Source organism: Megalops cyprinoides, chromosome 25 (genome assembly GCF_013368585.1).
Source record: "Megalops cyprinoides isolate fMegCyp1 chromosome 25, fMegCyp1.pri, whole genome shotgun sequence".
In the NCBI taxonomy this organism is placed as follows: domain Eukaryota; kingdom Metazoa; phylum Chordata; class Actinopteri; order Elopiformes; family Megalopidae; genus Megalops; species Megalops cyprinoides.
This window is the reverse complement of record NC_050607.1, coordinates 10,388,395-10,415,923: the sequence shown is the minus strand read 5'-3', so window position 1 is coordinate 10,415,923 and position 27,529 is coordinate 10,388,395. Positions and strand designations below refer to the sequence as shown.

Genomic DNA, 27,529 nt, shown 5'->3' with positions numbered 1-27,529 from the left:
GGACTTCGGGCGGCGTTTATCCATCAGGAAACAAGTGGCCTGTTACGGTGAAAGGGAGCTTCGGCTTCAGATGGGAGGCCCCTCGGCAAATGGAGGGCCACAGCTAGACTTAAATGCATATTCGCTTTAGCAATGACAAGGTGACAGAACAAAAGCCCTTCAATCCTCCCTCTGTTCCAACAATACCCCGCTGGCACAGCGGATCACTTATTCTCAGCCAAGCACACCTGAACATTTTTAATTCAGACATAGCATTGCTTTCCCTTCGTGAACCTAGTAAATTCTATTTAATATACCAGCAATTATGCAAAACTAATTGTGTACACGATAATGTGAGATGATTTGTTGATTTATTATTTCCAATTTGTCTTTTGTTAATGTTTGAGTTATTTTTTCCACTTGATTTGTCAAAAAAAATTGTTTAACTATTATTTCCAAGCATATTGCATAACACGTTGTATCACGCTTTGCTGTTCTTGAAAAATAACTTGTTACAAGTCACAAGACCTCCGAGTCTCACAAATGGAATCTCAAACACGTCTCGTGAATTATGTAAATGAATTTTAAACACCCAGAAATCATATCGCTCTCAGCAAAGGTGTAACTACCATAATGACTGGGGTGTCTAGGGGCTCCAAATTTCTGGAGGTTATTTGTTCATTTAGAATTCAGAAACACTGCAGCACAAACAAGGCCATTTTATTGCCAGAATGTAGGATTTTAGGATCATCTTAAGTAGTCTGTGCAACACTGCTGCAAATTTGATGGTACTTTCAGAACAGAAATGTTTTGGGAGCAGCACCTGTCTAAACAGTCTCCGGAAAAGATTAAAAAATACAGATTGTTATTCATGGACACTGCCAGACCTCCTTGATGGACACACATCGTTCCAAGATTGTTCTCATATCATCAGAGCACTCTGGGATAGCACAGTCCTCCAGCCCTGTCTAGCGACAACGATTTATCTTATGTGAAGCACCATAGACGACTTCTGAAAGCTCACAGAGGGGACTGCGAGATTGAAAGGGTTTTGAGCGTCATGTTCTCAGCCCTCATTAGAATAACTGCGTGTCTTTTCAAGTTAGAACAATGGAGGCCCATCACTCATGGTAATGCATGCAGAACGCTCTCTGAATGAGGCGGAGCACTCTCGAGACTTCCATCCGGGGCCGCTGCTCTCAATAACAAATGAAGAGGAGGAAATGAGAGCCCCAGTGGGTCATTTAGTACAGGCGGCGCTGAAACATCAGCACTTAGAACCCAGAGCCGCATGACTTCCACACCAATGGACAATTCCTCCTGGGGTTTTAAAAAAAAAAAAACACGTTCCATTCTATTATAGTCAACGGAACTTCCATGTAGCCCCTGCTGTCACCATGCAACATCCTCCCTGCTAAGCAACAGCCCCCCATCTAATTTCTGTCAGACCATCCGAAGACATATATCCCACCAGGACAGTAATGTACCAACTAACAGGCCTACCCTGAAGACACGTAAGCTATACATTTCAGGCATTACCTCAAATTAAGTGACACAGACTAACTGCGGTTTGGGAGCCACGCCATGCCGCTAATAAACGCACTCCAGAGAACACAAACTGCCACAGCAGAGGAAACCATGCTGAGACTTCATCAAGCAATAAATGTAGATTCTTCTTTGAAAGGCAGGACTGAGTATCGAGCTGTACTGTACAATCAACAGAGAGGCTGGAAGAAGAGACAGATAAGAGGCACAGTACTTCCCCTTCAGCAAATTCAGCGGGAGCCGATCGAGTAAAACGCTTAGCATCACACTGAGAGCTGACAAGGCTGAGACATGCTGAGGTTTAGCACCGCGAACAAAGGCATGGTGAGCAAACACCAATTCACCACTTTCAAAATATTTTACATAAAAGGGATGCGTTTTGTCAGTCTCCATACAGAAGAGGCACGTCACATTTTAAAAACCGAGATACTAGTAATTATTAGAGCTGCAGTTCTTGTCTTTAATCGGAAATAACAAAATGGGGGTTCGCAATCCAGAAAGATCAGGAAACGGCAACCTTCATTTCAGAGGAAGAGAGAGGGGAAGAGAGAAGCATGGAGGGGAGAGAGAGAGAAAGAGGGCAGGGAGGGCAAGATGATAAAAAAGGGAAGGGGAATGTGAGGGGGAAAGCAGAAACAGAGTGTGTGTTACAGGAGTAATGTCTGAAATACAATAAAGAACAACAGAGTATTTGGCCTCCCTGTCTGCAGGAAATCTATCCACATGCTTGTGGAACTGTAGGCTCCTTTGACCTGGGCCCTCTGCCGAAGTGCAATGAACCAGCCCAGCCTAGACCAGCTCACTACAGCAAGATCTCTCACACACACTCACACACACTCCACCACCTCATGATTGACACATATAAAAGTATGGCTTCCTGCCACGGAAGTAATTATTTATTCCCCTCTCAGACGAGGCCATTCAGTACATGCCATCCGTTTATACAGCTGGACGTTTTAATGAAACAATGTGGGTTAAGTGCCATGTTCAGGGCTGCAGTAGCCAGCCTCCACCTGGGAATAAAACTGGCAACCTTTAAGCTGCTCCTTACCATCATGCCATGCTGCTACCCGAAGCAAGGTAATCTCCACACAGCGAAAGTGCAGAGATTGCCAAAACCATCACCGTGACAGCTTCCTGCATCTGTTGCCGATACCTCTGCGAGCTTAGGGACCCACTCATGTTACTCTCGGTGGGAAAGGGACAGATGACAGGGGCGCAAAAAGGTCCTGTCTGCAGTTTTTTTTTTTTTTTGGCAGACACGTCCGATGGCACAAAGTGAACAGATAAAATTATGTTTTCCATTTGCTCAGCCAATGCCTGTGTCCACAGCTGTGTTCAGATGAATATTTACCAAAGCACTTCCATTAACCTGCCTGATCAAAGGAGCGATGGCAGCAGCCCACCTGGGACCTTCCGCCTATATGCCTTCACTGTTACACCACCCAGTCTGGCAACAACCTGGCAAATACAAGGACAAACCTAGCAGGGGAGCAGAGCATGACACTTAGGAGCTCCAAAAACTGGTCCTCCATTCAACTCACACGGTGATGAGATGCATGGTACAGCAACCAGGGTCCCAGAATGAGCCTTTTAGGGAGACTATGCGATGTAACCTAGGAGCTGCTTTGGGAGAAAGGACACTATTTCTGTTCGGCTGAATGAAGACACCATCTATACAAAGCTAAAGCCTTCCCAAAATGTCACTGTAAGCCGACAGAGAATTTATAACACACTGGATTGCTTTGACTCAGACACACAGAGCGCTGTGATGCAGTGGGAGGTCTAGCTGTCTCTGCTGGAGATGCCAGCGCTCCCCAAAAGCTGGTGTGGCTGTAACAGAAATCCAGCCACAACATACAAGGAATGCGCATCTCCAACCCAAAATCTTCTATTGGTTTTTCAAAGTCAAATATTCAAATACCCAAAAACCCTGCAAACACCCTCCCAACCCCACCACCAGCACTTTGTGACATTCAGTTTTTTTTTTTCTCTGTGTAAATAATGACTCACTCTAAAAGATCTGCATTCACTCCGGGAAAAATTAATCACATTAATGAATTATCCTGTTTCATGCAGGATTTGTAGAGCCCCCTTCACAAATATTGATGAAAAACAATAAAATTCTGGATGCTTCCTTTGCATTTTTTTTAATGAGTGAGTCCCAATTTAGACCCGAGCGGTCGATCAGCGATCTCACGGTCAGACGTTCAAACAATGCTCACACCAAAGCATCGTGGGTAATGACAGCAGTGAATCTGTGCTGATCATTCCACTCTGTTCTTTTTTTTATTATCCTTACTATAATAAAAACATGGCTCCCTTTCCTGTTTGAAGTAATACTGACTGGCTGTTGGAAAGCATGAATAATGTCTCTGAGTCAAGGAGGGAGACCATAGCTCCCTTCCCCTGGAATTGATTTAACGTGATGCAGTCCTGTTCCTGAGCTGAAAACAGGGGGGAATGTGAAATGAGTCAGGGAAGGAGAGGCGGGGAGACATGAAGACATTCCTCCGGGGTTGGATCACAGGGCTTCGCTCCGGCCGGAGTCCCTCACTGCAGAGGGGGGGGACAGAGGGCAGGGACAGGGGAGAGAGGGAGACGATGCAGGGAGGAGAGATGAGAAAGAAGGGAGCCCGGAGAAAGGCAGAGAGAGGAAAGCTAGAAAAGACAGAGAGAAAGGAAGAGGAGGAGGAGGAGAAGAGAGAGACATACGAGAATGCCATAAGTAAAAGTCCCCCCACCCTCATGTGATCTCTTCTTCCCCCATGTGACATTTTTTACACGCAGTAGTAGGCAGTGCATTGTACGTGGTAGCTCTGTGTTTGGAATGTTGTAGTTTGTGTGTAAGACACCATGAGGTTATTTTGCATAAAAGAGAATAATGGAGATACTGCCTTGCGCTTACGTGCTCAGCCAAGTGCGCGTTCCTGGTCTCAGCATCTTGTTCAGGACACGTGTTCAAATATAGCTAGCTGTGTCCTTGTTTATACAACACTTCATTCCATTTTATTAGATGCACTTTGCACTGCCACTTTAGAGGTCACTCTGGTTAAGAAAGTTTGCTAAATGACAAAATACAGATGTAAATGAAAGAGAGAGAAATTACTGTGAGAGGAGAGAGAGAGAAAGAACAGGATGTATAAAGACATATAGACTGCATTTTGTAACCAAATAGGAACAATATACCAAAAGAGGGCATTCAGTACAGCCTGTCACTGCCTGGCACAGCCTGAGAGACAGCCAGAGCCAGCTTTCTATTCGATTTCATTTTATTTCATACAGATGTATGTTCATGTGTACATGCATTGTTCATTGTCTTTAATTGTCTGTATACTGTTTTTGCTGCTAAATATGCTTTGGCATTACAAATGCAGACACTGTCATGCCAAAGCATATCGAGCAGCAAAAACAGTATACAGAGAGAGAGAGAGAGAGAGAGAGAGAGAGAGAGAGAGAGAGAGAGAGAGAGAGAGAGAGAGAGAGAGAGAGAGAGAGAGAGAGAGAGAGAGAGAGAGAGAGAGAGCATAGGGTTAGGCCTGAGCATGTGTGCTTAATAAAGCAGACAGACTAGTTTGGGCTTAGTATTGCGAGCACAGAATCCCCAGCAAACAGGCTTAAAACCCAGAGGAACTAAAAAACCCATTTATTCTGATAGCCTTGCAGTGCAGAGCAAAAATATGAAAATCGCTAAATGCCAGTATATCCAATTGTTGGGCAGGAACCATTTCCACACAGTCTGTGTGATCTAAGCCTATTATTGTGCAACACTTAATCAATTCTCCACTGCATCCCCTCAATGATCCATTTCCCCCCCCCCCCTCTTCCTCTTCATGGAAGGATGTTCGGGGACCGTTCTGTCGCTAAGGGAGACGGAGCAGCTCACCGAATGTCTCCCTGTTTCCAGGTGAACAGCGGAGTCATAAATTCGGACGCTGTCGGGAGGAGGGGCACGGCCTTGTGGCAGCCGCTGCGGTCACCTCTGCCCCCCTGGCTGCGAGCTCACCTTCAGCCCTCGCTCACCGCGGTGTCTCCTCTCGGCGTCCTCCCCTCATTCTCTACCTCTGGCTTGCGCCCGTGGAGAAGCGGGCTCTCCCTCGGTCCCCTGTCCTCCTCTCCGCAGCGCACCTGTGCTCCCGCGGAGCCGCTCCTCCCTCTCGCTGTGCTCTATTAGCAGGTCCTGCACGGACAGACTGCAACGAGGTGAAGCAGACGTATTTCAGTGGGGTTCACCACGGCCACCAACGCCTAACGCGAGGTGCCCTGCGGTCATGTAAGGGTGTTTTCACGGGTCAAACAAACCGCTGCAGGGCTACTATTAAAAACTCTGAGGTGGCTAAAATTAGCATCCCCCTTGCTGATTGGGCTGATAAATGGCAGAGGAAAATCAATTTGATTGACACCGATTAAATGCCCTCCCCCCCACAGCCCCACTACATGACTGGCCGATTTGTGCTTTCACAGTAAGTATATGTGTAAGAAATAAAGACAGGATGTACTTCAGTGCTGCGCAAAGTCTAGTATCAAAGCCGATGTATCTGAAGCAGACTACAGAACCCTTTACTAAAAAACTTCCCGTTTGATCTAACACAGCAGAGCTTGCCAATGTGAAGGTGCAATGAGACTCCACCGGCTCCCTGGGGCTGTCCACCCGCTGCAAGCCGATTCCCCCAACCCCAGCTGTACGTACTCACGGCCCCACCCACACAGCTCCAAGGCTGAACGATTGGTCTCTTTGTCAGTGACTCAGCAGGAACCTGGCTGGACCAGGGGAGGCCACTTAATACTGTCTCCTCTTTTTTTGCTCTTTTTCTCTCATTTTGTCACACACACACACACACACGATCTTTCTTGTAGTCTCACATTTTCTCCCATTTTACCCTCGTCCAAAATCTCTCAGACTGCTTGTGACTTGATGGCCTTATGATGTGATCGACTTGAAACCATTTGTGAGATGATCGGGCAATGGTTTCTTTTCTTATTTGACAATGGATGTCTTTCTTTTTTGTCTTTTCTGCAGTCTTTCTGCACCGCATACACTGTGATCATCATTTTATCCAATTGGAAGTCAACTCTCCTAATATTGCTGGCTGTATCGCTACCACTCTCACAACATGTTCATGTGTACATGCATTGTTCACACAACATGTACTGTGTCCTCAAACAGACCTTGCTCTCAGCTGAGAACTGTCTCATTGTGGAACTGTGCACATCACTTTTGTAAGTCGCGTTGGATAAAAGCATCTGCTAAATAAATAAATGTAAATGTAAATGTAAACATCCGTGTTCTTCTCCATCTCCCCTGTTCCCTGCTCCTTTCCCTCTCGGTCTCTTTCTCAGTGGACTACCAACGTCTGCACTGGGTCTAAGGAGAATCAACCCCTAATCTACCCCCCCAATGTGCATGCGCGCGCACACACACACACACACACACACACACACACAGAGTGAGGAGAATTTTTCAGCAAATAAGTAGTACATTGTGTGGTATTAAATGGTCTCCTGTGGTTATTGCATGAGGATCCTGATTCACTCAGTGGAGTTCTGCTTTACAGATTAATTATATTAATTCAGCCAATATGGCTCTGTCTTAGAGATTAAGGATATAAATTCACCCAATACGCTTGTGCCTTACAGATTAAAGACATGAATTCCTCCAATATGGTGCTGCCTTACAGATTAAGGACATTAAAAGGAGGAAAGCAGAGAGAGATGATAGAAAGCTGACATGCACGCCACCCAAGTCTGCAGCTGAAGGCAAGTTCTCTTCCTTACCTCCTGTGACATTTCTCTCCCTTAAATCCTGTTAGATTTCTCCTCTTTACCTTAATTGCAGTTAGATTTCTTTCCTTCATTGTGTGTTAGATTTCTCCCTTGCCTCCTGTTAGATTTCTCTCCCTTACCTCCTGTGAGTTCTCCTTTTTACCTCCTGTAATGATTCTCCCTCTTACCTCACATGAAATATTCTCTTGCCGCCTGTGAGATTTCTTTCTCGTAACTGATCTCACTAATAACATTGGATTTCTCTCCCTTACCTCCTGTGATGTCACTAACAACACGGGATTGCTCTCCCTTACCTCCTGTGATGTCACTTATAGCATGGGGATTCTCTCCCTTTCCTCCTGTGATTTCACCAATAAATTGAGTACTTTGCGCCAGCCCCTTTGCACCAAGCAGCTCTGACGGCTTTTGATGGTTATCACGTAGACACCCTTGATTAGGCAGATTGTTTACAACAGACCAACTCCAGCCTCTGCCTAAGGCTTTGATTGCTGTTGATACCAGGAGAGTGTGCCACTCCACGAGGGTGGGACTCTTATTGATTGAATCTTATTGCTGTTAGTCCATGAACACTGAAACCGCCATATTTATGGCCCAGCTGGCTTTTGGAGACTTTAATCACACTTAGATTTTCAACGTTGATGAGGTTTTGACAGGAGAAAACAGAACTCACCCTGCCGTCAGTTTTTGGACATGATGCGGAAATTCATGTTAGGAAACCCCAAACTCTTTGGTTTCTCCCCTCCAGTTGAAACGCAGAGTTTCCCTGACCTTGAACGAGGAAACCAGGGCAGCCACAACAACAGCTGAGGAAGAGTGATAACCACATACTGTGCGGTAATCATACTGTCAGCCTGCAGAGTGACTGAGGACAAAATTATATTCATTGACTGGCGTGCTTCGGGCAACTGAGCCATAGATCTCCAGATCGCAGGAAGATTCACCTGGGCACACGATCCAAGGCATTCTGGGCCAAAGAAGTGCTCACCTTCCCTTTTCGATAATGTCCGGTGATCACTTCCTGTTTAAAGGGCCAACCAACTGCAGCTGAGAATCAGCTGCAATACTGTGTGATGAGAACAGCGTGTAGGAGAGGCTTGGTGTGGCTGGTTCCGCTGATGTCATGCGCAGCCATTGGGGTTTTGCACCGTAAACACACTGCAGCTGAAGCTTTGGGCAGCGATGACTCAGTCTTTTGGTCGATGGGCTGTTGCATACACACTGTTGGCTCTGTCCCGCTGATGTCACCACGCAGCTGATTGCACCTGAGGGTGCGAAGGTGTTGCAGTCCTGTGCACCAATTGCATGACAATGGCCAAATGGATAACTGTGCATCTGCGTTTCGGTCTTCCTTTGTATGTTCTTTGTTGCTGCTGTGGTTGTCGTCGACGACGAGGTTGTTGTCCATTTCAAATTTAGTTGCCTTCAGGTAAAACATACCACTAATGAGTCACAGGGGTATTGGGGTGCAGAACACAGAAACCCTCAGATCCCAGCATTCTTTGAAATTAATCTCGAAATTCAATCGGAGGGTGATCTGCTGGACCATTAGGAGACAGCCTTACTGGATTATGACCCACATGATTTCAATAATTCACTTTGTGTCTCAGCCCAATCCACAAATGCTGAAGAAACCAGATTAGACAAAAACATATTCAATCCGAAATCTAATAAACTGCGGGGAGAAATAAAGCAATGCGGAAATTATTCATCACATATGTCAGCTGGAAAGTCACAGCAGGGAAGATTCAAGAGTTTTACAGCCTTGTCCTCTTGAAGACAAACATGATATTGTCACAGGAAGGAGGGCGCCATAGAGGATGGTAGGTGTCACACGGCAACAGACAAATCCAAAGCGGAAGGGGTATGTAACAGCACCCACAAGAGGCAAATCACCCAAGGCTTTCCACCTTGTTTTGAAATGAAATCCAGTTTTGTTCCACCTTGGCGAAGGCTAGAAGGCACTTTTTAATTTGTTGCTTTGTTGATTGGTTGTAGCTGGCTAGCGCGTATCTAATTGGCTTGAGCATTTCAGTGTCTCTGCCAGCTCTTGTGATGTATTAATGGATGGATTTTGTGAGATGACAGGGGGACAGGGCAGGGTCAGAGGGCTCTAAAAGAGGAAGAGGAGGTCAGGGGAGTTGGGCAGGGGCCCAGAGCCCCAAGGGAGGAACGTGTAGTTAGGGGGCGGGGCAAGAGATTGACCAGAGGGTGGGGAACATGCAGGTCCAGTTTTGCCTTGATGTAGCTGAGTGTATAAATGTCAGGTTGGCTAGCCTTTCTCTCTAGCTTCCATGGTAACCAAGCACGCAGTCTGCACACACACTCTACAGCAGGGTTGTTGGTGTGTCTATTTGAAGGGGGCAGAGTGCTTGGATACTGAGAGAATAGCCCTGGATCTGAGCCGACTTGAATCTCCCTGAAATCTACAGTACAAAGGATGTGCAGCCCTGCAATGAAACATCTCCTGTAAAAATTAACAGTGGAAGACAAACAGGTACGTAGACATAACTTAGTGTGGAAAAAAACAGCAAGTCATTTAAATGTATGTTGGTATTTCAGTCTTGTGTTGTAACTAGAATGGCATGGAAAGGCGGTCTAATTTCAGGAAGAAGAAGCTGAATGAAATAAAATGCTAACTGCCAGCTCATCTCACATTATTATAACACGGCTAGTGTAAAACCACAGACTGGCAACAAGTCTGAGTGCGCAATCTGTCATCAAGGCAGACTGCAGCGGGGTGCTAAGATGCAGCCTTTCTGCTTCGAGGGTCTGCTCACAGCAGAGGGCTTTCTGACTGAGAACACTCTGGCCTTTAGAACACTTTGGAGCAGAGACAGGGCTGTCATACTCCTGTAATTCTGTGCGGCTTGTGTGTGTGTGTGTGTGTGTGTGTGTGTGTTTGTGTGCGCGACTATGTGAGCATGGTATGTGTATGTAACTGCAGGAGTATGTTAGAGACACTAAGCTGTGCTCAGAGAGGCAGACTAGCACTGCCCTGGCCCCTAGAGATGATGCCTGGTAGTGGAGGTGGGGCGTCACCTGAGAAAGAGGAGCCTGATTTGCTGATCCACACCACACCCACGCCACAATTCAACTCTGGTCAATCAATCAAAAGTCCTCTACATCACAACTGATGTAAACAGGGTGCGTAGCCACCACTCATGTCCTCACTCACACACACGCGCCCACAAACACACACACACACACATACGCAAACACACGCACCCCCCGCGCTATGACAAAGACAGACGCAAGCATGCACCGCCTTTCAGACAGAGTGCTGCACAGCTGTACTGCATTCAGGTGCCGTTTTGTCTGGGGGTTCCTAAAGACATTACTCGTTTGGAATGGATCATGACTCCTGGATGCACCGTGCGTCTAACAGGGTGTCAGAGAGGCACCAGGCCAGCCCGTACCCCCTGCTCTCTGAGAGACGCAACGCTCTCACGCTGAGCTGCTGGAACCCTTCCCCGTAAGGGCCGTCGTTTTTCACGCAGCTCGGTCGATCTGCAGGATCCGCCTCGCAAACTCGCTGCCAGGCCGCCGTGGCTGCGGGCCCAACCCCCCGACCCGGCTTCAGAGGGGAGACTCGCTCCGCACATCTGCTGAAAGGCCGCGCAGGGGCGACGCAGGTCCTGGGAATTCCAGTCCCCGCAACGCTTTGTTTTCAAAATGAACTATTTCTGGCAGAAACGGCAGTAACCCGAGAGAGGCTGTTGATACAGCCTGGATCTGGCTGGATGTTTCAGTGCGTGTGTCATCCAGAGGGGACTGGTCAGCAGCAGGATACGCAGGGAGAGAGAGAGGGAAGGAGGAAGAGAGAGAGAGAGAGAGAGAGAGAGAGAGAGAGAGAGAGAGAGAGAGAGAGAGAGAGAGAGAGAGAGAGAGAGAGAGAGAGAGAGAGAGAGAGAGAGAGGGAAGGAGGAAGAGAAAGAGGAAAAGAGAGAGAGAGAGAGGGAAGGATGGATGGAGAAAGAGGGGAGGAAGAGAGAGGGAGTGAGAGGGATGGGGAGGAGAATAGATGGAGAAAGAGGGGAAGGCAGAGAGAGAGAGAGGGTGAGGGGGGGGGGTGCGAAAGAGGGAGGTTACAAGAGAGGCGGAGCTACAATCGATAAAAACATTAAGATCCTCAGTTCTCACCGCCAGTCTGTTTCAACCTCAAGCCACCGAGCCGTGACAAACACCGCGAGTCACCGAGAGACTTACAGCCTCATGATAAATTAATGAACGGGAGAAGCAGTTGACCCCCAGCCTTCACAACTGCGCGACCCGCAAATCCACTTTGGATGTTGCCTGCTCTCTCCAGACGCCAGCCGCTTCAAAGCGAAAAGGCACAAAAGGCTGGATTTAGTCACACTAATGCCACAGAGAAAACGCAGGCTTGTCCCTGTCTTTGGCCAGGCCTCACAGGCGTGTGCTGAGCCCTGGCCGCAGAGCCAGTCCTCCCGCTTCCCACAAGGCCTGGCGGTGCACAGGGACACCCACTTTCCCCCCCCGCCAACTCTCTCACACACGCAAAGCCTCAGTCTCTGGCTTCTGGTCGATTGGCAGGCTGCAGAGTGCTTTGCAACGTACCTCCGTGTTATTGTGAAACTAGTAATCGTTCCTCCTAATTATGTGTCTGCTGCAGAGGCCCATCTCATTTGCTGTGGGGATCAATAAAGCCCATTCTATTCTGTTCCAAATGAAAGAGGGAACACAATTAAGATACACAGACACCAAATTGTCTAAGTTTAAAGCCATCCCACAAGTGAACTCCCGAACACAGGCGTGGTTGACCACCAAAGTTATGGGCCATCATCGGCACAGAATGCTGTTTCCTTATTCACAAAATGAATCATATGACCCAGTGCACCATCCAGGTAATGCAGGGAAAAAGCTTTTCCTTTCCTTTGCCACTGACCTCACATAGACAGACTTGCACAGGCACGGACTTCAGCTTATTCACTGTGGGATCTGATGCATAAAATGAGAAAGTCAACTGCCTGACAGCATTTCTTGGGCTTTTCTTGCTGTGGTAAAGTGGGACAAAAAAGGTACAGGGCTTCTGTCGCAGTTGTGGCCATGCCGGTAATGTACTGCTCCAAAAAAATCTGAAACAAAAAAGATTGCCTCTACATTCCAGCACAATAGTTCACAGCAGAGGAGCAGCATTTATATAATAATAGTACAATACTGCATTTGACTATTGAAGTTATTCTGGCATTTTGTACCAACAGCTGAGGTGAAAAGGGATGGGTTTATTCACTGAACAAAACTTAGTTAACGCACATCCATTTTCCCGGATACCAGTATGAAAGGGTCAAATATCCTGGGTCAAAGCAGATGTGCAGTGGTGAAACCACCAATTTGGAGGTGTTTTCAGGCAGAAAGTCTGTCCCAATACCTGATGTTTGTGAGCTCAATGTCATGTGAAACAATCTTGAAACTGGTACCCACTGCTCCCAAATCATTAAATTCATTAAAAGCACAAACGGGAAAGAGACCCAGAGACACTAATGCCTTCATTCACAAAGACGGAGTGAATTCCATGACAACAGGAGACACGCTCAGGTTCTCTCTCTCGGGGTGGAGTAAGCACTTCACCTTTGGCTCTTCATTTGAAGGACCTTTATTCAGTGAGCCTTAATGAGAGCTTCTGACACGGCCTCGGCAAAGGCTACATTACGAGCAAAATGGCAGGGAGGACAACCTCCCTCTGAATAAGTGGGACTGGAATCAGGCCTCGTATTCCTTTAAGCGTCAGTAAATACGCTGGTGGGACCCGACACAGTTCTCGATCACAGGGAACACTCTGCCCCGGACTCTGATCCAACACTCTGGGATCTGCTTATTTCCCAGCCGAGAAAGAGGGAGATTACAGATGAGGCCGACAGAACAGGCAGCTATCTCCTATTGTTGTGTGCCCAAAGATCGAACTCTGTTGATGCAGAGCACAAATACTAACAATGTATAAAATACACTCATACATACAAGCTCTTTTTCAAGATTTTTTGTTCCTATGAACACACTACTGCATGCAAAGGCATGGTAATTGGTAATAGGACAGGCCCTACTGCAGAGTTCCAAGCCTAAGAATGGTCATGATGAGTCCATGGCTACTCTACTGCTTGTTGTGTGTAGTGTCACAGCATGGGGTGCAGTGGATTGAGTGGGTTCAGGGGGCTAAAGGTCCAGACCCACTCATGTGGCAGTAGCTTGTCTCAACCTTGACTATGTCATCCTCGCCCCCTCTCAAGACTGCGATTGCAAAAACTTCAAACTGCTGCCCATGTCACTCCGTCATTAATTTGCGTGGCACCAAGAGGTGGAGCCATGTAACGTGCCCACTGCACAACTTTATGCCATGTCTTTTCCCTTTGTTATAGTGACACAATTCTAACCAGTTTCTTCAGATTAGCAATATTTTTCTTTGCAGCTGCTTGAAGACCAGAAGCAGGCATTTTCCTGCAGTTTATTGGTAACAGGACAGAAAGGAAAATACAACCAGTTTTGCTCTTATTACCTGTGAAATCGTAAGTCAAACACAGAGGAAGCTACAACCCCTTTCAGCGAGTGCACACAGAAAGAACAGCATAAAATAAAAGACTTGCTTTTTACAGAAGTTCTAGGTACAGTACATCCATTGTCATCTCTCTCATTTCACTAAGTGTCCTAATAGAACACGCAGGGGAGGACTGAAGTGGGTCATCAGCTAAACCGTCATCACCATAACAGCTGTATCTGATGAAGAAGCGCGAGCCAGCATCAATTCATAATGCCAAAACGCACGTGCATGCCTTGAAACGAGCACACAAGCGGTGTTCACAGTGGCGTTATCACGACATCATTCAAAGCAAACGTGTTCCTGTGCTCATAACTTCTGAGGGCACCTGAGGTTGTCTTAAAATGTACGGATATTAAGCCAACGGCCGGTTTGATAATATGAACACAATAACAGCCTTGAGTAACTCTAGAGCAACACGTACCATATTAGTGCAGAGATTATTATATTTCTACTCTGTGGAATAAAGTATTTGCCAAAATGTAATGGGCAACATTACCTTTGTGTGAGCTAATGTTTCGCCCGAAGAAATTCGTTTGAGTATAGTCTGCTACTTCCATGTTTGTAAAAAAACGTTCCCCAAGGTTATCGGCTTTTCTTCGGCATTCATATGATTCACTACTATCTATATGCAGGTTCAAACTGCACAAGAAAACTTACCAAAGTAAACAATTAGATAAAACACCACACCCACTGCCCAGCCTGTTCCTGAAATTCGCTAATTATCTACCCAGCTGCTTTCCTGTCTTGACAGACAACGGCATAAATCAAACATCACACCCCGAGGGAGAGAAAGGAACGCATCACTACCAGATAGCACGATTTACAACATCAATAAAATAAAAACTTAGAATCCCTGTGGCGTCTGCAACAGCACATCGTTGCATCTTGCAAAGCTGAACACACCCCCTTTTAGGCACGGCATCGATTCCGCTACTTGGCAACAATTAACAACTTCACGTTTGAGTTTAGCACAAAGAAAGCAACTTCGCAGCTCCCCCGTCCCCCCAAACAAAACACAATAAGAGCGACGTAATGCCCAAACTTTTCCATAACCGCACGGACCACAGGCTTTAAAACCCTCTCGTCTTACCAGAGTTTTCGTGAATAAACACTAGTAGTGCGTATTAGAAATGACAGGCGATAGCACACGCACATCAGAGTGCACTGAGAGATTCAGCTCATAAGCAACAGTTTAGGCACCAGGGTCTGTGTTTGTGTTTATCTTTATATCTCACCTTGTTTTACACACTTGAGCCGGACGGGGTCCTTGCAGTGTCTGATGACAGCCAACACATCCCTAATGGTCAGTCCGGCCACCGGCGTGTCGTTGACCTCCAGAAGAAGCTCGTCCTGGGACAGCTTGCCGCTTTGGCAGGCCACCTTGCCTTGCTTCACCTCCCCGAGATGGGGGAACTGCCCATTTTCGGCGCCTCCTTTCAGCTCGAACCCCAGCTCGCCTTCTTTATTCCTGCAAATGACAGTCTCGTGGACTTTGTTGGTCCAGTGGTTCTTCTTTTTCAGGGTCTTGGACATTGCTGTAAAACGGTTATTACATGAGGGCGCTCATGCAATAAGTTCTCGGTCCACCCTTGTGCTCCTGGTTTCGGCTCCTCTCGGGGAGATGCTTGAAATTTTCAGCAACGGTTGATGCCAGCGGTAGGATCCATGTCAGCTTGCCTCTACAGCAGCTGTCTGGAGCTGCGTTTCACTAGAGTGGAGGAGCAGCTTTACACACAGTTGCAGGCAAGTGACCCGGATGTGATGTCTGGAGGAGGAGAGACGCAGAAGGGCTCGGGATCTCGCCACAGAAGGGAGAAACGGAGGAGAGATGAAGTAGCGGAATTTTCGCCGCGGCGTCCAGCGCAGCGCGGACGCCAGATTGAATTGGCTACGTGCACGCGACTACCGCACTACAAAGAGAAGGCTATCATCAAAACATTGGCTGCTGCCTATGCAATTCTGTGATTCGGTTATATATAATGCGTCTTCGAAACGGAGAACATGGTAGCATGAAAGCAGAGCAATTTGTTGAATGAATGCTTTGGTGCATGAGGTTTGAAACGAACGGCTGTCTATATGCACATAAACTTCCTCTCCCCTTCCTTTCCCTGCTAAAAATTATACGTGTATGTGTGTTCGTTGAAGGCGATGAAGACACTAATGCATCCTCCCGAACACATTTTGTTGGAATAGACAGCTGGGATCCTTTTGTTTCGAAGAAATACAATCACTTAGAACTCATGTATTGCTTGTTTAAACCTCGAATATTATGAAAACACGAGTTCTAATGAAGTCCTGTTATCTGTTGCGATCAAAATGACAATTCTTCCATAATAAACATCACATCGTAAACTCCCACGGAGTAAACCCCACGCCCCGAATGACTGCAGAGCAATTTGTCTGTATTATTTATTAATTGACACGTTATGACCAGCAGTGTCGCGCTCATTCAGTATTAAGTAGCGACCAAGTGAGATGTTAAAAGAGATGTCCCAAGAATGACAACATAAATATAAATCGCCAGCCAGCTTCACGCACACTCCGGCATAATGGCAGGCTGTAACACAGCACACACAGAGGGATAAGCGTTACCGCACTCATTAGAGATGCACGCAGTGTCATTTGCTGGTGTTTTATTTAGACTTCAGGGCCCCGTGAATTGGCTGCATGTATTATTCATCTTGTTGTGTTTCCCCTGCAGTGTAAATGTGGTTTACGCGTGCTGGGGGGAGGGGTATCAGAATGCTGGACCTGAGCAGAACGCTAAATTTAATTGAAGCGCTCGATAAAGCACTTTGGGTCTGTAAAATTAAATGTCCCGTCCCCAGCACGTAGAACCACACGGGCATGCATTTTAGATCCTTCCCTCGGGGGGATGCGATTACAGCTTTTTCAACTTGAATGCGTCACAATGGAGGCCCCTGTAATTCAACTGTCAAGCAGTATCACAGACTTAACATGCTACTTCTACCAAAGACAGGGCGTATTTGGCACCACATCGATGTGTGTTGTGTTAGAGGTCTGCCCTGATGCCAGAGGGTTGTGGGGTTGAGTCCCAAGCCACGTCATGCAATAGACTAAGAGGTAATACCCTGTGTTTGGTACTGCGGTGTGGCAGAGATGGATGTGTGAACAGCCCTGGAGTCACTTGGCAGCTGTCAGTGGCAGATGTGTGTTCAGACCAACACAGCATGTCTGGAGGGATATGCGATCTGGATCAGAACAGTACCTGGGCTCCTGAGTCTTCAGGGGTCAGCATACCAGATCCAGTTGTAGACAGAGGACAGCAATCAGACCAGGGTGCAGATGGATCACCTCTTCGTGGGTCCTTCCCAGCTGTAAAATAAGCTTCTGGAAACTCAGTTGTTATTTGGGCTTGTAACAGAGCTGGCCGATGCTCTGCACATAAATTAGCAGAAGGAGTAAAACTTTACAAAAAACACAATTTATTTAAAAAAACACTCACAAACACAGGAGAACCAGTCTAAAACCCCCTGCACAGCAAAATGGCTTGCAGCAAACTGAACCTAGCCACACACCTGTGTATAACAAACCTTAATTAGTGCAGGTTTGACCAGTTAACTGGCTCTCAGACAAAGACAAACAAAACAATGAAACAATCATTGAATCAAGAAACATAAAACCTGTCCCAGTCGTAATTGATTGAATGAAGCGCTTATTTTACAAGATGGAAAGTAGACAATGAGGGTCCTCAATTTAGCCAATTAAACAATTAACAAACATTTAACCTGTTGGGGGTGAGGTGAAGGGCTACTCCTTCACAGGGCTGTATGATATTACCATGCTACAAGCTAACATATAACTGACGCTGGTGGCCACATCCAGACACGTTCAGCATGCAGAATCAAAGAAAGTGACAGATGTCAACCATGGCTCTGATGTGCATTCACATCTAAAGAGGTGCAACCACAGTTTGTGGCTGTTCCTTTCCAACACTGAACGCCTGGCGTTGAATAAAACAATCAGAGATTAACTCTAATGAAATAATGCAGATTACAGAGGGATATCCCGGTGTAGATCCAAAAGCAAATATGATGAAAAATTGGATAGTGTTTAATCCCGGGGTGGATAATCAGGGCGGATTAGGGGATTACCGCGTATTGGCCGGGACAGAGAGGAGGCACGGGGCCTAACACCAGCTCAGCTATCCAGCCCTCAGAGGAGCGGGAACAGATAAAATCAGATTTCACAAAATCCTGCACTCACACACCAGAGCCTGCAGTCACCACCTCACCATGGTCTCTTCCTTTGTAAAGAACTCAGCATGTTTCCACCAATGTTGAGCACATTCCACTGCCATATAAACCCTAATTATTTTATCAGCTACCAGTTTTTGCTTCATTTCATAGCTACACTACAGGGCACTCGAGTTTTTAAAGTAAGTGGAGCTTGGAATGAATCTACTGGTGTCTGTTCAAGTATTTATGCATATAGCTTTTCAGGCATACTTAGAAGGGGGGTTTCTGTCTAAGACAGAAAAAGAGCACCAAATGAATTGTTCTTACAGGGCAGTTTTATGAATTCTTGGTACCTCCATTCAGACTCTCCCTGGGTTCATTTTATGCAGAGTCATTGTAGGCGCCTTTGAAAAGCAGGTCACTGATTTCAGCTCTCTTACACAGTGAGAGGATCTCTGTTCTACAGTTTAGGGGTGGGAGGAACACTGACAGCAACCAAACTGGGAGGGGAGGGTTTTAACAAGGACGGGAATTGATTTGGAGGAGTGTTTTAATTTAGAGAGGACTCAACTGAGTGGCATGTGAACAGGGAGAGTAATTGACTAAGCAGAGTGCTTTAGATAGGAGAGGAATTCACCGAGTGGTTTAACGTGGAGAGGAATTCACAAAGTGCTTTAACCAGGTGGGTTATTCACAGAGTGCTTTAATTAGGAGGGAAATTCACAGACTGCTTTAACATGCAGAGAGTAGAGAGTAGTAGACCCAGTTCAGGTCATGTGGGATGATATGAGGAGGTTTATTGGAGATGTTTAGTGTCATGTCATGTCAGCATCATGTCATGTTTAGTGTCATGTCAGGGATAATGGACTACAGGATACTCATGGTGTGAAATTCTCCACAAATGGCAAGAATTCTCAGACAATAAATGCATACCTAATAGGCTGCGGTTTTGTGTCATCTGCTGACAAACCTTTGTGTGAAATTATGTTGTTGCGCCGCAGTGACCAAGGACACAACATAACCCCTTGTTGCATACAATCCTGAAAACAAATACTGTCAAAGATTGCTTTTTATCCTTGTAGCTGTTGCACAATTCTGTATAGAGTTTTCCATTCATCTCAGAGTGGACACAAGGACAAGCTGTGAGAAGAATGCCATTATCTAATCTAATGCCTCAGGACAATATCACACATGTAACACCTCAGGAATTTGCATGCACAAAGCAAAAAGAACGCTTTGAGCGGCCTATTTTCCTTTCACAGTAAATGATACATTGCACAGGTCTGCCTCTCTGTGTGGCAATTTGTTGTGATTTTGTGGGGGCAGTCAGACGGCAGCTGTGAACACATCGGCTGATACAATGATACACAATGATGTTGCCTTTGGGATATCCGAGTGTCGCTCTGCAACACAATGTCAGTATTTGTGCCCGGGGCCACATCGGGGAGGTTGTGCGTGGCTCACACATAACACATGAAGCAGCCAGATGCTTTCAATCACATTTTCACAGCGCAGAGGCTTAGTGACAATGGCCGCACTGTGTCATTACAGCCGAATCTGGTCACTGTAGCTTGAAAAAGCAACATACGTCTGGCTAATCTCTTGGCAGCTAAAGTTTGCAACACTTCAACACAACGGAGGGGGGAAAAAAAAACAGACTGAATGAACAGAGTGTGTTTTGCGCAGTCATTCGATGAGGCGTAGGCATAATGGATAGGCCATCTGTGAGCGTGGTGCGCGCCTTGTTTATTTTGTTGCCATCTGTTTGTCCTCGCCGCTCGGAAAAAAAAAAAAAAAAAACGTTTCCCGCGTTATCCGGCTCGCCCAAAGAGTTTGGAAGATCTAAAACGGACTCGGCGCTGCCGGGCCTGCCAAAACTGAACATTTTACCGGGGGAACCTGTAAGACTTGCGACAGCAGAGGCCGGGCGGGTCCTCCGCCATGTTAATTAAGAGCCGGTCCCCAGACTGCGATGATTCATTCTCAGCACAACATTTAAGTGTGTCACTTCCTGTGCTGTGTGCCAATGGAGAGCTCACATTCCTTCTACATAAGACATCACCCAGAGTTAATTCATGAATTTGCTCATTGGCAAAGAGGAATGCAAGCATATCTGCAATGTACAGCATATATAGAGTGAATGCACACAATGGACATTTTTCGACTTTTTTAACTCTTGGGAGTTTCATGTGTTGTCTTTGGTTTAAAAACAGATTATCCTTATGGAGGTGGGCACACAGAGTAAAGAACCCTTTGACTCAGAAACTGGAGTTCAGCACTACAGTCAATAAAGCTTTTGCAAACACAATACTGATCCAAGTGCTTGCACTGTTTGCACAGTATAGAGTGAATGTGGGTTGATACTGTCAGTAGTACATAGTTCCCCTCTGTATACCTAGTGATGTGAGCCATAGGATCTTTCATGACAACAGTAAGTCCCCTCAGAAAAATGATGTCCCCTCCGGCACAGTGTCCCCATCACTGCACTGGGGCATTGGCTTTGCGCTTGATGAGACTGCTCACTACCGGCACACCAACACCCCACCCTACAGCAGCCTCCCTTCCAAGTGCAAGCCAGGCTGCTTCTCAGCCACCGGGCAGGAGAAAGTTACAGGATGGTGTAGCTGTTGGCATAAAGTACCAGCATTCATAATGAAACATCCTTTTTCAGTTGCTGTGGAGACGTAGATCAGCCAGTTGACACGCTGCATGAGCAACTTTGTGTAAAACAGTGAAGTGGAAGCAACCCCCCCCCCCATCTCCCCCCTCAGCCCATCTGAGGAGCAACCAGAGGATATATTTAGGGCTTTTACAGTGAGTGACTGAGCTGAAATCACAGATCAGAAAAGCTGCTACACTCAAGACGCTCTTTGCGCCCGGACAAGATGGAAGACGTGTTTCTTCCTGTGCGCTGGCTGACATGTTCGCTCTGACGCACCCGGTGTCTACCTTTTGCTTTTCACTTTTTTGTTGTTTATTTTTGACGCCTTCGTCTGAGAGAAAAAGGACTGTGTGGTGCTGCTGTTGTAAGGACAGCCTATTGTCTGATGCCATCATGAGGGGATCTCACCCCTGCCCTGTGATGACATCATAAAGGGCTTTCATTCCTGCTATATGATGACATCAGAAAGGCATTCATCCTTCCTACTCGATGACATCATAACAAGAGATCATTACCACAGTGGGGAGCTTTTCTTTAGCCACTGATACCTCAGAGTCCCCCACTGGAACATAGTGGGCACATCATTGCACCATTAATACCTCTGATATGCTAATGAGCTGAAAGAGTTGCTTTGACTCAGGACACATGTAATCATGTATACTGGAAACATATAATACAGAAAATGCTCATGGGTCTTACTTTACAATGTACTTTATGATTATATTATCAAATAAAGCTGTGCCAGTACAATAAAGGGGATAATAATGGGTTCCACTTTTTCCTTTTTTCTCAGGCACTCCCTGAGGACAAGTGGTTGGGTAAACTTTTTGTCCAGTGTCCAATGACAGATACTGAAATGAGCACATTCTTTATCAGCGGCAGCAGTAACAGCACTAATGGCTTCCCCATTGCATGACATACTCTGAAGGATCCTACTGGCAGACGAACCATTATTCTTTGCATTCAGTAAAGCTGCACTCCCCCACACTGCAGCTCAGTCAGACAGCAGTGCGCAGGCAGCCGGGGCAGTGAGACGGCCCTCTCGTTTGTTGGGTTCAGACGGGTTCTTTTCAGGACAAAATCTCCAACTCGTTCCCCGTGAAGCTGTGCAGCAGCTTGACGGCGACGCTCTCTCTCGCTCCCTGTGACTGATCTGTCCCTTTCTCTGAAGTTTCCCAGAATCCTCCTCTGCTTGTCTTCCACATCGAGATGATTCCACGGACCTGCTCTGCGTTTTCCCATCCGAGTCCTGAGACTTGAAATCACTTAACTGTCATACAGTGTTCCCTGTTGCTTTGAGTATACACGACACCGCATTCCCTCCTGTGGTATGTGTAGATGCACACTGTGGGTCTTATTCTCTGCTGCTGCGTGTACCAGCACTCCCTGCTACTTCGAGTGTTAACAGAACATACCACTGGTATTCCCCGCTGCTTTGTGTGTGACTACACTATTTCATTAATTACACCCTCAAATCTCTCAGTGTCAATGTCATGTCACTCTCAGACTCTGCTTGGCTATAATACTCTGCTGGCGTTAATACAATAAAATGTATTCCAGTGGAGAGCTGCTTGTACTGAACGTCGGTGCCGTTGTAAGTGAGTTGGCCCTGTGTCTCTGCTGCTTTAGATGGTGTAAAACATGCTGAGAAGTGGCCGAGCCTGACCTCCAGCCTGGCCATCGCCTTACCACTTAGCCCTTCTGTGTCCTGTCATGTCGAACAGGGATAGTGAATTTTTAATGTTATTTGCTTTGGCCTTTATGACGGACGCTCTCTGCCAAAGCTCGAATTGTTCCCTCAGCGTTAGGCCGAGGCTGCAGGACGTCACCGCTGCTGCGCTCTGGAAATGTTGTGCAATAGCTGTGCAATAGCTGCACTGAGACGGCGCCGTAAGGAGCACGGCAAGCCCGTCAAGAGCGAGCCGAGAGCTCAGGAAGTCTGTCACTTTGCTGCTCCGCCTTAGAACCCACAAAGTCGCATTTTTCTGATACAAGAGAATGCAAGAAGGATGCACTGAATGAAGGTGCCACACCTTTGGAGACGGCGCATTCAGTGTGTCACTCCACAGAGCACACACACAGAATCTGAAAACGATTTTTTAAAACCCTTCTCTTTGTAAGTGTGCACGTCCTTATTGTTTTTCTCTTTTCTGCTGTCAGTTGAAGAAAGGCTCATTTCAACACACAGTTTTAATTCTTGGTTCAATAGTTGAACTATTTATCTTTCATGATTTCTATATTGTCCTTAAATTGTTGTTTACCTTTTAAGTAATGTTGATGTCATATGTGACCATCCATTTGTCTTCAACAATGACATGACATGACAATGTGTCTTGATATGCAGGTTCTTCTTCTTCTTCCTCTTCTTCTTCTTCTTCTTTTCCTTTTCCCTTCTTCTTCCTCTTCTTCTTACTGTTTTCCTCATAATACTCAAGGACAGGTATATTAAAATTCTGTCCTTATCCTCCTATTTCTTATGGAATTCTGTTTTGAATTCCGTATCTGTGATTATACTGCCTACAGTGCAATGCAGAACCAATCCCTGAAAGGAGTGAATGAAATTCTATTCTTGAATGTGATGCACAAAAATTTGTGTGAAAAGAAAAGGCCACATCTTTTAAAGATGTTTTTTTTGGGCAGGAGCTCACATCTGTTACAGGCTTCTGCCACTTTTTTTCATTTCTACAGTTGTTTCAGTCTTTCCAATTTTTTTTTCCTTTTTTGTTTGAATATGTGACATCTGACATGGCAATGTCTCACTTTGCAGTCACGGCAAGTCATTGTCAGATTAATTTTCACCCGCGCTCCATCAGATAATTTGATTATCTGTTTGTGATTTCTCATCTACGGGAACATACCACACAAGTCAGTCACCCTTGTTCAATAAATATTTTCTTTGCCAAGATTAGATTTGTTCAGATGACCCAGATATTAAATCATGCTTTTCCTCTCTGAATATTTTGTGATTGGGGGGCCCTGTTTTGGCTCAACAGTGACCCCTGCTGTACACTGACTCCCTATCACTGACTGAGTTTCTGAGTCTGTGGGAGAAGGTGATGGGATAATCAGGGGAGCGGGGGGGAGCGGGGGGGCACAGAGTGTTCTCCTCTCTTCCTCTCAGTTATTGGTGGTGTCTCACTCTGGCTGTGCTCTCAGTTGTGTGACACTGTGTCTGACTGTTCTCTGTGCTCTCCTCTCTGGTTGTTCTCCTGTCTGACCGTCTCTGAAGATGTCCTCCTCTCTGTCTCACCACGTCTCTGTTCTCCACTGTGGCTCAGCAATACTGTCTGATGCTGGTCTCTTCTTGGTGCCTGTGTGACTGTGTTCATCTCTCTGTCTCACCACGTCTCTGTTCTCCACTGTGTCTCAGCAATACTGTCTGATGCTGGTCTCTTCTTGGTGCCTCTGTGACTGTGTTCATCTCTCTGTCTCACTGTGTCTCTGCTCTCCGTCATGTCTCGATATCGCCGTTCTCTTCTCTTCACGTGTGTGACCATATTCTCCGCTCTCTCTCACTGTGTGTGTGTGTGTGCCCCTGTTCCAGGCTGTGATCTGCTTTCTGTCTCACTTTCTGTAACACTCTCTCCTGGTTCAGTGTGTCCGTGTTCTTTCCTCTGTCTCACAGTGCCTGTGACTGTTCTCCTCTTATTCTCCTTGTAGCTCTATCTGCAACTGCCCGAGATTCTTTCTGTGTCTGTGACAGTCTCACTGTCTTCCCTGGCTGACTCTGCCTGGCTGTAACGGGCAGGCTGCGGCACACCATAGATACGCACCATAGATAGAGAGATCGACTAGCCCCGCCCTCACCCTAACCCTGACCAATCTGAGGAGGAGGCTGAAAGTGAGGCGGGGTCCGTGCTCCCAGGTTTGTGTCTGACAGTGCTCTGGAATAATCACTGAGGCTCCACAACGGTGAGGAAGATTTAAAGCCTCTTCCTGGGGGCCATGCCATCAACTGTCAGTCACGGTGATAAGAGCAGCTGCCTTTGGCTTCTGTCATTGGCACACATCACCAGCCTGTCACAGGCCTTCACACATCCCTCACTGAATAATCTGCTCGCGTTCAACGGGTCTGTGATACAGCACATTCACTCAGAAAGTAATTAAAATATCTACTCCTCAGTCTGAATGCTGGGGCTGACAAGATTGCCACCATTATGAATATTTATCCTGAAGATGTAAGATCAAAGGAATCCTAATGAACAGGGAAGAGGATTCACACAGAACTGGAGATCAGCTGTAAATAGGTTTGTGAGAGAGTCTCGTGCTCTGCAGTGTATTTGTGCTTATGAATTGCTAAACTGCTGTTTTTAAAATACACTGGGAGAGCAGAGTCAGTACAGAGTGGTGAGACTCACCTCTGGGCCTACAGGGCTATGGGTTATGTAACTCATATTGGGCCACTTATATACTCACAACAAAGGAAACTTTTAATTGGTTAAACCGCTTCCATCTAGAAGGCCTTGAAATGGATCTTTAATTGAAGTATAAACCCCACTAAACACTCTGCTCCCTAAGGACCAAGGGGCCTATTATCATGTTCCTCCATTTCAGAAGGGTCATTTGCTTTGATTTTACTTGCACTGACACAACATGGAGCAGAAACGGGGTCAGGTTTTAGATGATTCTTTAAGGGCCTTAGAGAACAGAGTAAGGTAGAGTGCTACTCTACCCGTGTGCTGTACACGCAGGCTCAGAGGTTAACCAGCAGCAGCAGCAGCAGCAGCATTGAGCTCACGTGTAACTGATCTGTGCTGTGAGGTGGGTGGGGGGACCGTCGCTGATGGTTAACCTGAGCCCCTCTCAGCAGCCGTTCTCCCTCTCCTGACTTCCACCCGATGTCCTAAACCGGACAGAGGGACAACTAATGAGGGATGACCCTCAGCACCACCCCAACGCAGCCAAGTCCATGCTGTACAGAAGGCAACATTATTTTATCTTAATTGCACTGCTACACGGTTTTACAAGATTAATGATATATTTTACGTGCACAATACATTCTTTGTTGCATAATCTATTAACACAGTCCTATTATCTCTTCAGTGAAAGGTTTAGAGTGTATGGTACAGGGAGCGCATTCTGCCTGCTCCACAGAGGCATGGCAAAGTGGCAGGTAAATGTAAGAGCAGGTCTGCTGCAGGTCCACACCACGCAGCAAGACATGCAATAAACTCACAGAGCTAAAAACCAAGGCTGCCAGCGAAGATAATTAATCACACCATTATCGTAGTTCCAGGGGGTGATGCCACCACCTACAGAGGCGCTTACTCATGGCTCTGATCCTTTACTCGCCCTGCCGGGACGGTATAGGTTCCGATTCCAAGGTCACTCAGATAAGGGCGGTGGGTCTGAGCTCACTCCAGATTACGATATGTGTTGTACAGGAATTCACAACGCACCCTTAGAGGAGTCGAGAGCATTCTTGAACATAGATGGATTATAAACATCTCCTAAAGATTTCGTCCTATCTCCTCTCCTTTGGCTAGCTCTAGGGGGGAATGTTTATGACGTGAAAATACCAGTAGTTTGGGCCCTACAGATCGCTCACCACTGAATGCTGTTACTGCAGAAAGAGAATGCCTGGAATAGCTCTGCTCACTAAAAGCAACGCTCAAATGCATGCAAAAGCTGAGTGCCTCTGCCAGATAAAATCTAATGGGAATCGCTTTAAATTCAATTGATTTTTAATCTATTTTAAAAAGTGCTGTGAATTTAAAACATTAGGTAGCTGGCCCTTGCGTGCAGATTTATTGAGGGTACAAACATCTTTTGCAAATCAGACAGAACTTTTTGATCACACTAGTGATTCTATATCTACGGCACCGCTGCCACACTGGTGTCCACTCAGTAAAAACCCCCGCTCTGTAATAAAGGAAACATCCGTGCCTAATGCCATGCAGACGGATTGCTTTCTACTCCGCAAATGACGGCCTTCAAAAGCTCCTGCGCTAATTCCCCCAGCATCGGGGCTCTTGACTGAGCAAAGCAGGGAGCTGTTTATTCTTTCCCTTTGAAAACAGAAATCAAATTTCCAAATTAAAATGCACCCTGGGCCGCGGCCTGCCAGGAAACCTCAGAGAGCCGCTTCCTGATTGCCCTCTCGCAAAGAAAAAAAAGGGAGCGCGGTCGAAACAATCAAAAGACGCGAATTCCCCCAGCCCAAACAGATAGAGAAGGAGAGAAGGTGTGTTGCAGGAGACAGGCGTAAGAACTTTGAGTTTTTCTCTGCAGCGCATACTGCTGGGGAAAAAATCGCGATCGAGTCTCTTCAGAGCACAGGAGTCCCCACGGGGCCTCATTAAGGGGACTGAATGTATACATCGCTACGGAACCGCTTTCGTCCCTCTGTGTAGCTCGGATCGTGTTTCCCATTAAGCAATAGCCGCGAAGCGATCGGGACAACTCGGGCGTCCCCTGAGGGGAAACTTACACCGCGGCGGCCCCGCAACGCGCAAAAGCTCGGCTCACACCGGCGCGTTGTCAGTTACAAGGGCCAGAGATGTCAGCTCATAATAGCCTCGCTTCGCTGGGTCCTTATCTGGAGAGAGGCTGGTGGGGCACCGGAGGAATCTTCTCCTTAAGCAGTTTGTGTGGACAAATTACTTTTATCCATGTCTGCTCTGCCTGAGTACCTGTAATGAAGAAATATGGGCAGAAATGCATCTCTATAGCTTAGGGGTGTGAATTAGCGCAGAACTGGAGAACAGGGTGCTCATACATCTGAGATGTTCTGATAGGGGGAACTAGATCTCTGTCCTCCCCTTTAAACTGTTCTTTTTGTCAGCATTAGCCCCAGACATGTCAGCCTGTGAC

General features: G+C 46.5%; 1 protein-coding gene across 1 annotated transcript in view; it reads right to left on the bottom strand.

Moving 5' to 3' along the window:
• Positions 1-15,558, bottom strand: part of LOC118771793 (membrane-associated guanylate kinase, WW and PDZ domain-containing protein 2-like) — a 153,885-nt gene extending 138,327 nt beyond the window's left edge. The window contains exon 1 of the mRNA XM_036519831.1: positions 15,091-15,558. Within this exon, the coding sequence (XP_036375724.1) occupies positions 15,091-15,388 (298 nt within the window). The 5' untranslated portion in view covers positions 15,389-15,558. The remainder of the gene's footprint in view (positions 1-15,090) is intronic.
• Between the last annotated feature and the right edge of the window lie 11,971 nt (positions 15,559-27,529).